General features: G+C 36.7%; 2 protein-coding genes across 9 annotated transcripts in view; one reads left to right on the forward strand and one right to left on the reverse strand.

Moving 5' to 3' along the window:
- LOC106156488 (receptor-type tyrosine-protein phosphatase eta) overlaps positions 1–8439 on the forward strand; it is a 77417-nt gene extending 68978 nt beyond the window's left edge. For all 7 annotated transcript variants that reach the window (XM_086997031.1, XM_086997047.1, XM_086997023.1 and 4 more), the window contains one exon: positions 5864–8439. In XM_086997031.1, coding sequence (XP_086853157.1) covers positions 5864–5886 — 23 coding nt within the window. In that variant the 3' untranslated portion in view covers positions 5887–8439. The remainder of the gene's footprint in view (positions 1–5863) is intronic.
- Positions 8440–11866: 3427 nt separating this feature from the next.
- LOC106156485 (pyrokinin-1 receptor) overlaps positions 11867–13589 on the reverse strand; it is a 37367-nt gene continuing 35644 nt past the window's right edge. For both annotated transcript variants that reach the window (XM_013531751.2, XM_013531749.2), the window contains 2 exons: positions 13428–13553; positions 11867–12989 (listed from right to left, as the gene is read on the reverse strand). In XM_013531751.2, coding sequence (XP_013387205.2) covers positions 12466–12989; positions 13428–13553 — 650 coding nt within the window. In that variant the 3' untranslated portion in view covers positions 11867–12465. The remainder of the gene's footprint in view (positions 12990–13427; positions 13554–13589) is intronic.

Consider the following 13589-nt stretch of genomic DNA (forward strand, 5'->3'; position numbering starts at 1 on the left):
ATTGATTTAACTGGATTGACCCATCTCCAAGGGGTTTCTCGCTAAATTGCTTTTAGCTTAAACATCTTATATATCTGGCACACCTACTGAAGCTGCTAAACGATAGTTAATTACCCTCTAACAGCTTCAGTGGGTGTGCAAGACATCTAAGCCACTGAAGTTGATAGCAATATAGTGAGAACCCCCTTGGAGATAGATCGATCCAAAGTTAGTGGGAATGGTCTCTATGTATCTGCATATAATCTTTTCACTGTCTCTGTAGTCAGGTTCCATCCAATGAATCTGTTGTTCACCCTATAACTGCCAAACCATATTTTTGTTTTATTACAACTTTGTTTAATGTCTGTGTTCCTTTTGACAATTGACATGATCAAATTATTTTTACAAAAGTAGCTTTTTTTTTTTTTTGCTTGTATTTTTGTGATGACTGTATGTTTTTCACTTCAACTTTTCTGAGTAACTTTTGAACATAAGGCCACACTTTTTTATTTTTATGGATGACATCCTGCGCGCGCACCGATTTTCGCCCGTTCTCCAAAAAACGAAAAAAAAAAAAAAATCCCCCCCCCAGCCCCCAACGAAGTCGGTTGTCGCAAAAGATGTTATTGAATTTGCCAGGAAATGAGCTTTCTGCGCATGCGTATTATCGCCACGTGGAAATGCGGCCGCTTTGCCATCAAATTCATCTCTAGGATTACTTTCAAATTACACAACAATAAAAGTCATAAAGAGAACGGGCACCGTCGTTTTGGATTGGTATGCCATTGATATTGGGCATGGAGATATCACCTTTTTACAATTGTGTGAAAGGCTGGCGGCGGCCAGCAATTATTGCCCGAAAAATGTCTGTGACATTCTGTACAAAGCAGCACATTGATACCAGGTTTTCTGTAGCGAAAAAAGGGTCGACAAGGGAGTTGAGGTATTCGGTGGGCTGAAGGTCGGACAGGCCACCTGACAGTTTGGCTGCTTTGTGTGAGTTGAAGTAGACAAAATGACATCGTCCGAAATGACCTTAGTAGGTAGTATTATGCATATCTTTGCATCATTTTTTAAACACTTCTGTGAAGCGTTCAAAATGCTTTAATATTCTGAGAATACAAATAAAGACACACTTTTTGACTGATATTTATTTTATTGATTGCTATACCAACTAAATGCATGAAATAACCTTAAATAGATTTGGTAATATGAAGTATAGCTATTCATGGCTTTTTTTTACATTTCTACAAAGTATTCACAATGCTTTAATATTTTGAGAGCATGGATAAAGACATATTGTTAGTTTGATAAGTGTTTCTGTGGTAAAATTTGTGTTTCCAGCTGTGTACTGACAGCATTCCTTTACTTAAGCAGTATTTCTTTTTGGACTGTTTTTTTGTTGTTTTTTTTTGCCCTCGCACCAATTTTGGGGTATCCAGAGGATGTCATCCATAAAAATAAAAAAGTGCGGCCTAAGTGTGGTTAGATGGTTTTAACATAAGTAATTGTTTACTGGAATATACCCGTTTCTGTAAAATGGAGCAATGGGAATGAATTTCTTTCGTTAAGATTTTGTATATTTACAAGCTTTGCTTTCATGGTGTAGTTGTTCACTCACTCAAATTTGTTCCCTATCCTGACTTGTATAACTGAAAAATAATTAATGTTAATGAAATGAAAGCAATGTGATGATTTATGAAACCTTTTAACTTTATTTAAGAATCCTCATTTGATTATCTTTATGCACCCACATTTAAGGTGGCTGAAAAATGTCATAACTGTTTTTAATTGCATTAATTTAAACACAAGGGAAAACTTTTTAACTGAACCTTAACCTAACATTCATATGTGCATAGATGGGCCACTTTCTTTTTGGGTTTAAAAAAATGTAATACTTGACTCCAACCCAGCTCAATCAAATTTTGAACCAAGTTGATTGAGGGATTAATGTTTTTTAAAGGGTCATTTTAGTCTCTGCTTTAGATGCATTGTGCACTTGCCACAACAAGTTACAGTAAAAACAAGATAAAACTAACAAATCAAAGGCCCTAATCTCATATTATTAAACAGTATCTTCAGTCGTTTAATTTTTTTTTTTATTATTATTACATGAGGTTTAGTGACTTGTTGGGCCTTTAAGTGCAAGTGCTTTTAAAAGAAACCAATTTTGTTTATTGGTATAAGTTTAAAGTACTTTAGCCAGAGTAAGTCAAGGTATCATTTGAATGAACACATATTGTCTACAGATGACTTACAGAAGAAGAAATGTGTATTTAAATAATTGTCTTACTATTGATGGAAAGTGAAACCCATTATATTCAGGTCAAGAGGAATAGAAGTGTTCTCCTTTGTAGGGCCTTATGAGAAGCAGTACAGTTGCATGCATTATGGATTAGATGTCTTATAGTAGCATTTTATGTTGTTCACACTTTTCCTTGAATATGTGTTAAATGTGCCATCTTGTAGGTTGGCTGGAAAATGTAATGCTTTTATTTCTTTGAGCAAAAGGAAAAGAGAGAAAATTAATTCTCATGGGTGATATCACTTTGCCCATTTTGTTAATAGTGATAATTTTTTTTTTTGAAACATTTTGATGGTGACAGAGAAAATTTAAGGTATAATTATATAAAAAGATAGATGTACAAATGTAAGAAATACTGATGGCTGCCAGTAGACAATTATACATATATCTTAACTCATGGCATTTAGTTCAATATGATAGATAGATCCAAGGTAATGCTGCATCTACTTGTACTTCGAAGAGAAGGTGAGGACTCAATAACACTTAACAGAGTAATATAACTATCATTCCTCTTCAATATTTGGCCTTGATCTTAAAATTTTGAAATAGGATTAAACATGGTGCATCCTAACAAAATGTAAAAATGATTAATTAGTATTTTTATTTATTTAGATTGTTCGTTTATTTAATCCTCCCCCTTTTTTTTTGGGGGGGGGTAGTAACTTCACCATCAATGTTTTTTTATTAATTTTAAATTTTTTAAGGATATATGAGTATAGATCAACAAACAAATTAGCCTTAAGTAAATAAAAACAATGCATTGAGAATGCATCCTGATTAAAGTGTTCTTAAGGTTTTCTTTCTCAAAAGCTTAGCCCTTGACCTGTTGTTCACATTTATTCCTAAGAGAGAACTTGTCAAGATGTCCGTCAATTATTCTCTATTCCCAATACAATTAAAGTAGGGATTATTGCCAATTGATTAGAGCCGACCAATTTTATCTGTCCAGTGATATTGGTAATATCATCATGGCAAGGACAATTGCCCAAGTGCCAGTTGAGTACCGTATAAAGATCTCTGTTAAGTCAGGGACTGGAGAGTTGCAGGAGCCATTACTATCATTTGATTGGATTTGTTATAGGATGATTATGATAATTCTTGATTGTAAGGATCACTGATGCTGAATTTATTGGTCATTAACTCATTTAATACTGCTGTAATTATCCATATTTATATTCATGAGTTTGCCCTGAGCATTTAAGCTTTTGGGTTAAAAGATTGCATGATGTGTTATGCAGTATGCCATAGAAACTGGTCAGGCCAATCTGCTTTGAAATTTTCCAATTTTTTTTTTTGTTGGAAATGTAAATGTCTGCACAGAGGGCATCCTAACTACCATTACTCTCAGCTCAGATGTTTGCACAGACACATGAGGAATACTGGTACCAGCTGCGATGTGATGATCTTTCACATACACCCATAATGTTTAGATATCTTCCTGTAGCATATTTCATGATAGGCATTGAGTTTTGGCATTATGAAAATACATATGTCTCCCTCTGTGTTGATATTTATATCTGCCCTCCTGAAGGTCATAGTGCATGACAGGGAGAACACAGAGGGTGAAGAGGGCATAGAGTGCATGGCAGGAAGGTCCGGGTTGAACTGTTAAAAAAACCTTTACAATTAACCTTTTTATTAACGATGAAACATAGACTAAATATTGGTCATTTTAGTGTGTTATTTTGATGAATATATAGTGGTAGTTTGATAGGATACTTTACAGGGTTTTTTTTAATTTAATTATGATAGGCTGTAATGACTTGAGGAAAACTTCTTGCACAAATACATGCAGTTAAATTACTTTTACTTTAGTGTAGTTAAATACTGTAGTGGTTATACTGCCGCTATTTTTTCCTGGACTGCATATAAAACTTAGACTGGAAGAAAATTTCTTTCTGGCATTTCAAAACAAAATATGCTGTTTGAAGGTTGGTCAACATTTGACCAAAGAAGAATGCTGGTAGCACAAAGTTTCCATTTCAAAAAGAGCATTACATGTATTGATAGTCTTGTGCATTTATGTAAAATTGATTAGTATCTTGATGGAGCAGTAATTGCTCAGTAACTTTTTGTCAAATTGGCTATGGGTTCTATTTGATTGAAGACGAGTGTTCAAGTGGGACATTTTATAGATATCATAACCCTTACAGTTGTTACTGTTAATGTTATGGTTCACTGTCAGTATGTTACTAAATATATATTATGTCCTGAATTGCAATTTCCCCAGCGATTTTGTTCCAGTTGAGCTCAGTTCACGGGCTCAGGACAATCAGTATTGGGCCCTGAAATGCTAACTTTGTTTTTTAATTCAAGAAAACCGCCCAAAATATTTATATGCATCAAGTGCACTGTTAAGAAATTGACCAATATCTGATCATATTTATCTGGGGACCTTGCACAAAGAATGGTATTTCGGAATTTATTGATTCTTGGAAGCCAATGAATATATTGAAATCAAAAAATATTTTTGGTCTCGTCTTACTTTATTTGCGATGATGAAGTTTGGTCACACAAATTTCACAAACAGTTCATTGTTGTCAAAAAGCAGAAACATAAATTGGCAATTAAATTCTCCAGTCACCACCATGCCATGCTTCTTGGAACAATGCACATCTCAATTGGTAGTTAAAAGCTTATACGTGTAGTCTTATTCCCCTGAGGAGATTGTGACAGCAAGAGTTTTGCAGTAAAAGATGAAAATTGAAGGATTGGTTAATTCTTTTTTTCTATTGTCTAATATTTGTAGGAGTGAACATGTTATTTGTTTGGGATAAGCATAAATTTGCTATCCATAAACATGGTGCCTTTGCAAATAGGTTTTGCACTTAAAGGTCTGTGAGATCATTTTGAAAGTCACTGAACATGATAAGTTCAGATATAGGTCTAAGATCTTTTTGCACCCACAATTTTATATTTGCTACTCATGTGTCTTCTGAGTGCAAACTTTCACCTGATTTATTGCTGGAACCTCATTAGTCATCAGAGTAGGGGGTACCTGGTGTATTCAGTCCTACACATTTTGGAACTCACATTTGTTGACTTCCATGCGCAAAGGTTTTCTCTGTTCTTCTTATTAATCATGGCAGCAACTTATGGTGTTCATAAGAAGCAGCCGTGATATTATTTATCAAAGTAATGTATGTACTAGTTGATGATACATGATCTTGAGGCATGGCAGGTGTTAATGACTTCGTCTCCTAATTGATGTCCAAGTCCAGTCATTGTTATGAAAGGACACATTTTCTTGAAAAGAAATCGGTATTAAGTGGAAACAATAAAACTCAACTTAATATATGATTCTGCTTGTGGATCACATGAAATTATGAGAGTGACAGATCTATTTCTGAATTTCACATATCACTTGAACAGATCTGCCATCTGGTGGATTTTTAATTTACAGTATGTGGACAGTTAGAGTCAATACAAAAAACAACATAACACTTGATTACATTTTTAAACATAGTTAAGTACTAAGCTGTTATTCATTAGCTTTATTGAATAGCATGACAGAATAATTTAGAAAATTTTTGAAAAGGTGCCATAAGTATACATAAACATCTCTGTTCTATTCTCCAGGTAACCTAGAAGACCAGTTGTAAGAGATTTGTGTACATGGGAGAGAGCTGAATATAGAACCACTAGGTAACCATGGTGACAATCAGGATCCAAAGATAAACAGGAGTTTTTGAGAAGATAGATTCCCTGACAAGCATAAATATAATGATATATTTTAAACAAAAGCAATATTTAACCTGTATAATTGAAAGCAAAGAGACAGCTGATTTGTGCTTATTTACTCTTAATGAAAGCAATACCAGAGAGATGTTGCTGTATATATGTAATGACATGAAAGCGTGACTCCTAGAATTATATATTCATTGCATTGTATGTGCCAGGGTCACTGAGGCAAACATGGACACATGGTGTTTAAAAGAACAAAGTTGTTACATTGCTGAGTAGGTGAAAGAGAGGATGTGTTAATTTTGTGATATTACTCTAGAGCAGGTTGTTGAACAGGTAATTCTAGATAAGAGCTTTGTGACCAGATCCAACTAAAAACTTCCCTTAGCAAAATCTCAGACCTGCTGCAAATTTGCAAACTCCTGCAAACACGTTGCTGCAAACTAAAAGTTTTTCGTTGTTCAATTGGAATCCAATTATTTTTGCTTGGTTTCAATAGGCCATGTATATAAAATAACGTTTTGGGGGGAAGGGGTTGTTGCCCTTGCTTTGGTGGTGATTTTTTCATTTGTTAAAGGCAGTCAAATGACCAAATCTAATCCCACCAAAAGGGCTAAATTGAGGGTGGCATGTAAATGCAATAAGGCAAAGGTTTTCAGTCTTCCGACAAGGTCATGACCCCCCTTCTTCCTAGTCGAGCTCCATCACGCTATACAATTTCTAGGGGGAATAGAGGAAGTATTAAAACCGGCCCTCTTCTCTGTCATAGTGCTTTAACTGAGTTTTATTAAAGTGCCGTTAGTTCTTGGTAAATGTCACACTTTCGTGTTTATCTTGTTAAAGTGATGCCACTCCGAGGGAGGGTTCTGTCTGTGCTGTGAAGGACGTAATTAAGTTTAATGTCAACAGGGAAATTTTACCTCGTTCATTTTGCGAGTTTAATGTGGCGTCTGATCTTGCTTGTTTAATTGGATGAGTGATTGCCGCTGGCTCTCTACACAAGTGATCTGAAATAACATTTTGTCTTAATAGCATATAAATGAAATGGTAATAATTAACTGTTTTTGTTCCATGAAGTTCAGTCAGTATTTCGAACATGTGGACCATAAGCGTTTGTGCTTCTTAGAAAGTTAGCGCCGTTAAATATCCAAGAAAGTGTAAGCCTGTGTATTGTGCTCATTTATATATGACATTCCAAAACTTTTGAAATGCAAATTTTTTGTTTTTGTTTGCTTAAATTGCATTTCAATGTAAATATAAACCCGTTAAGTCAATTTCTAAATTTTTAAAACGAAGATAATTTAGATCAACTTAAAACCGTACGTGCGTGTCGTCTGTTTTTAGCCCCGTTTACACTGGACGGCGTCCTTCCTTCATCCCGTAGTACGACCCCGTTTGAGAGTAAAAAATCGTACTTTACATGTCGACAACTAGCTGATCATTGAGCATTCATTCTGCAACCAAAGCTATGCTTTTGCCTCCTTTCTACGACCACAGCGATGCCAATTTCATGGTCGCACAAAGGACGCAGGAAGGACGCCGTCCAGTGTAAAGGGGGGTTTACAAGTATCTGTACATTGGATTTGCAACTAATGTCATTTATACCCCCTTTACACTGGACGGCGTCCTTTCTGCGTCCTTTCTGCGACCATGAAATTTGGCATCGCTGTGGTCTTAATAAGGAGGCACGAGCATTGATTTGGTATCAGAATGAATGCTCAATGGTCGGCCAGTTGTCGACACGTAAAGTATTATAATTCTTTAACTCTCAAATGGGGCCGAACTGCTGGACGCAGAAGGGACGCCGTCCAGTGTAAAGGGGGTTTTAGTCAGTTTAGAATAGTTTCTAATTCAATTAGATGGTGTTACGAATAATACATTGCGTGATCTGATAAAATGATTGAAGGGTGCGAGATGTGCCAACGGAGAACATTAAGCCGTTGAGCAAACTCGTGTCATTGAGTTTGGCTGTTTAACTTGATTAATAAGTAAAAAAAATATCCAGGTAGTGAAGATTCCGTATAGCTGTACTTGTCAGGTATGACAAAGTCCACGGGAAACCTGTATTCACAGTATGTGTAATTGTTGACAGGAACATGATGTATTGTTGAGTATTTGAGAGAATACTTGCTAGACCTTGCCTCTGGCTATACACAAAGAAATTAGCTCTGCATTGCGGGATGACCTTATTAGTTGACAAGGTCTAGTATTGAAATGTGAAGGTTTTAAACAACTGCTTTCCTAGCCTGAATATTATTTCATTGCAACATTTTCATTTCATTTATTAGTTTACTGTTTAAAAATATCTTACCAAACAATTCACCAAATGTGCCAATAAAAATATGCCTAACAAAGATCATTCATAATTTGATATCATTTATTATTGTTAAATTACTATATATTTCTGTATTAAAATTTTACGAATGATATGGATAATATATTATATGAAAATAAATGATAACAAAAATAGAGCGTTGTCTTCGAAAGGGAGTGTTGCCTGTAAACCTTGTTATAAACTCACATGAGGATGCATGCTGGTGCGTGTAAATTGATTATTAACGAAAAGCAGAGCATTGCAATCCGCTCAAGTACCGGCGACCAGTCCGTGTAATATGTACTAAGCAATTTTAGCAGATCTCGATGATTGATTCATAGCCTCAGTAAAACTATAGATAGCTGATTGAAATACTGATAGGGAAAGGAACTCGTTAATCACTGTCGTGCAAAAATACATCCAAGTACGGGATGATTATTTGGTTGACTTACAATAAGGTTAAATGAGCCTCGGTAATATTCCTTGCTTAACTGTATCTCCAGTCTGGCATGCCGCGCTATCTTTCACGCTTTGTAAGTTGATTTTATCAATGCATTACAAGTGACAATCTTTGCAAAAGTCGGAAAGACATTTGTCAGGATGGCCTGAGATTTTCTTGAAGGGATCCCCATTAAGAGAGATTTAAAAGCGAATGCTTTTCCATTATCTCTAACACGTTATGCAATAAATGATCAAGTTTGGAGTGAAGAGAACTAAAGCTGAACAACATACTGATAAACAAAATGCTTCTTTCGTTTCGTGGGTCAAACACCGTGCTGGTTTTGGTATATTCATTACCAAAATTGTAAACCTTATTATCAGAGATAAGAAAGCAGACATCCCATAGAGTGTTTATCATGTAGATCTCGACCTTAACAGTTCAAATGTCGATGATCTGTGTGGTGAAACCGACCGGGAATTCAGACTACCAAGGAGCAATTGCCTCTCAGATTATACAACAAGATGGTCATTCATCATAATGGCAATTTGTGTTAAGGCAGCGCCATGATCAGTAAATCGAATGAAGATTGGTTTTATATGAAAGATTAAATGAATAGCAAGACAATTCCGAGCCGACGGAATGTATTACCCGTGCTTATCGACTGGTTCTGTAATGGCAGACTGAGCGTTCATGGCAGTGAATGGGGCACACTTCATTAAATGATACTAAGTATATTTCGTTTCAAATCTGAAAACGTTTTCGAATTATGGAATCAAACGATTCCAATTGAAAACAGGTTCCGTGGCATATCTGTGTTTGCTGCTCCAAAATATAACCATCTTTTCAATATTAAAAATTTTCCTGTTCATCAGTTTTAATTTCACTGCATAACTGTGCACATTAAGTATTTTACATATATACATACCTTTTCAAATGCCATAGTGCTAACATTACAGCATCTCCTCTGAAACCATTTTATACGCTTATGAGATATAAAAGGCAGGACATTCAGTTTATGCTGACAAAATCGCACAGCAATGTACAAAATTTATATAACAGTAGTAAGTAGACCAAAGGTGAAATCAAAGGTAAAAGTTTGATTTGCCATATGGTTTCCAATTCTAATAGCATTAATATTGGTATATCCCTTCAGTTTTGAAGACCTGAGTTCTTGAAATTGAAAAGAAATGCACTTCAGTGTAAAAGAAAGGTAAAAAGTCAGATTAAAGGTCATGGTTTCCATGTCAAGCTCAGAATAAACCATGGGCGAAGCCCTTCCAGTTTTGGAGAACTGAGAATTTGAAGAACGCTAAAATCTGATGATGCCCATTTTCGAACTTATTTCAAGAGAGAAATCCTTGTGAATTTGAAGCAAAATGGTAATATTTCTGCTCAGATGTTTCGCCAACAAGAAATATGCCTGGTTACAGTTCCCGTTCTGGCGACACGGATAGACACAGGTGATTGCAATATATAGAGACACCCACACATATGTTCAAAATAAAAGAGCAAGAAGCATGCAAAGGAAACCATGACTGATGCTGGTTCACCACGCTTAAAGACCCGGTGGACCCGGCAGCACTTGAAAGCCTATACGTATCACTGGATACTGTATGGTTTTGACTGAATGAATCTGGAGATTAGCTATTTCACAGTTTAGCGCGTGTTCGAGTGCGCATACCTCTCGGGGATCACTTTTTAGACTGGGGTGTTTCTGTCTATGAATGGGGCACTTTAAAAAGATTTTAGCTTATTGTTTCAGGAAACGTCAACGCCGTCAGATACCGTGATAATAAGCATTTTCATTTGATATCATTCGCTTGAGATATTTCCCTGTGTAATTCCTGACTACAGCAATTCAATATAACTTCTGCCACACGTATACCATTAGCACAAAGCTCCTATAAAGGAACGGTCATTAAGGAGTTCCCCCAAAAAATCGAATGCAGGATCTGTGAGTTGAGTAATAAAGTGCTGAAAGGAAATAACTTCTGAAATTTAGATGAATAACGATGTCTTTGGCCCCATTCAGAATGGATGATCCGAGTACTTACTGATCCGCCGACTAAATATGTCCGACCACAGTTCAAAAGCGATGCCGCTGATTTCTGATGGTCTCCCCGCATCCACACGTGCCGTCACTGCAGGGGCCTGACAATTAAAACTCGGAACAGAGATTTAATCCGTTTAAAGGCACGTTGTGGAGTTGGGGAGACCATCAAGAATAAGCGGCATCGCCTTTGAACTATGTCCGGCCATATTTAATCGGCGGATCAGTAAGCACTTGGATCATCCATTCTGAATGGAGCCTTTAGTGAACATATTTCACGCGTCCAGTGGACATACCGGTGTGACAGGAATAGTAGTCCTCTAGGGACAGGAGTCCGTTGTACAGGTGATATTCGACCCATAAAACGTACATAAATGTTTACGAAAAGTGCACTAAAATTAATTAGGATTAGGCTGTCTTCTACACTGCAACAATCTATATTTTAGTTTCAGGCCTATTTATCCCAGAAGCTTCCATTCTCAGGGGGCCTTCACAAAACAAATAAAAGGACAAACATGTTGTGTGTTGTATGTACGCCTTTTTCATCTTTTGTGACATAACTGTTCGTTTATTACATGTCTTTATCAATCTGAATCGAAAATCACACGTCGCCAGGTGCACCAGCCACTTTAGGCAACAAAAATGTTCCGTGATAGGGCTCAAGTCGCGCTTGTTAAAACCTTCACCAACTGAAAGATTCGGCTTACGAATAAATTGGGCCGAATGCTTTTTTAATCAAACTGTCGAGGAAATCGAGAAGCTATCTTTTATTATGCATACATTGGAAGCGTACTGCAGCTTAAAGGTTATGCGGACAAATACCTAGATATGGATCCGGTTGCAATATCCTCCCAAGATTGTCCAAGTCGCAAGGATAATAGCACGAATACGTTGATCCTTTGCAGAATCTAATGTTACATTCGACCCCAGTACCAGCGAGGATCTATAAATATCTAAGCCCTGATTAAGGTGAATACCATTTTATAATAACTCATGTGCCCCCTGGGTTTTGGGAGGTAGACAAATGCAATGTATAAAATCCATGCAGTCTCACCGATCTTCGTTATTGGATAAGAAAAAAGACTGACGATGTAGCGTGAAACTTTGAATATATTAGAACATTTCTGTTAAGCAATAGGCCAAACCACGTGCACTTTAGTTACATTTGGTACGTACACACAAAAAACACATATGTAATTTTTTCATGCTGATTCCGTTTACCCTTTGCGAACTTGTCGATAAAATGAACATATGTACATGGAGATATACAACATCTGACAATTAACACAGGAAATATACTTTTGTCAAACTTGTATGTGGCAATTTTATAGAGCTTTCGAACTGTTTTAAGGTCCACAGATAAAATGTGCTCTGTTCAGCCCATTGAAAGAGTTTAATCTCACAAAGGCTCGTGTTCATGTGTATTTGACAACGATGACACGAATATATACGTCTTTTGGCCGAAGAAGCTTTTTGACCTATGAATAAAGTAACGAGTTCCATTCAGTTTTTTTCCGCTTATGGTCAATAAAATCTATAGCGATCTGAGTTCGCAGTCAGGTGTTGAAAAGAAGCGAATCAAAGCATCCCCTGTAAGGCAAAAGACCTGTATGCCACAATGTAGCCACGTTCATGGAGCAGTGCGTTATATATGTATATATTTTCAAAATCCCCTTGTGCTTTGAAATGTTTCAGACATGGTCAATTTTACCATCAGCTAGAGATTTGTTAGTGGCCCTAGCCAGTAACGGTTTGATTGTTTGATCATCCAAACACGTAGAATTTTGGGTGAGAAAAGTTTCCTTTGGACATTTATGTAAGTTAGTGTTCAATGAATCTCTGCTCTTCCTTTGATCTCGCAAAGCTTCGCGAGATAGAAAAGTATCCCGCGTACCCATATTTGGCGCCAAAAGAGCGGAAGAACTGTCTTGTTTTGCATGCTGGTGACCTCTCGATCCGCTAAAATTATGGTGTCCGAATACTGTGGTTCGAGAATTGTTTCGGGGTGATTCTGTGTACATACTTGTAGAAAAAGTACGTCTGAAACTGTTCATTGGAAACCGACTTCCGGAACCAAGGCTTCCTCTCGCCATTCGTGGATTCTTACGCACACAGTTGGATCCATGACATAAATTTTTGAACGCTTCACGATATTTCTTTGACATGACGTTGTACAGTATAGGGTTAACTGTTGAGCTGACAAAATAAAGCACACCTGGAAATATATTTGTAGTAAATTGAAAATGGAGCAGATTTCAACAATTGTTCAATCGGGGGCGTCTCGATAGTCCGAAGGTTCATTGGTCCGAAGGTTCATTGGTCCGAAAAGTGGTAACATTTTCATCGATTTTTTAATCAAGTGTTCAATGGTCCGAAGGTTCTATAATGAATATTCGGACCAATGAACCTTCGGACAATTGAACCTTCGGACTATTGCTACGGTCCCGTTCAATCACTGATGACGGGGGAACTTTCCCAGGGCCTGCCAATTAATAACAATTTAAATCGTATTATATCAAACTCGTATCTCTTTACCTTACTTTTAATGTTTCCTCTTTTTCTTATTCCTGAAAAAGGAGGGTGTAAGCGACACGATTAATACTTGAGAATGTTATTTGTGCTTTATTTGTCCAATGAACTATACTGTATTTACCTGATATATAGTAGAGATGGCTGTGCACCTTGTGAAGGACAGATGTCCACTTGGTAACATACAGCGTCATCAAGCGTTGACAGTGGTATGGTGCAAAACACACAAAGAAACCTATGACTACGGCCACTGAAAATGTACAGAAAATTATATAGGATGTAGGAT

Source organism: Lingula anatina, chromosome 1 (assembly GCF_051362555.1).
Source record: "Lingula anatina isolate TDL-2025a chromosome 1, LinAna3.0, whole genome shotgun sequence".
In the NCBI taxonomy this organism is placed as follows: Eukaryota; Metazoa; Brachiopoda; class Lingulata; order Lingulida; family Lingulidae; genus Lingula; species Lingula anatina.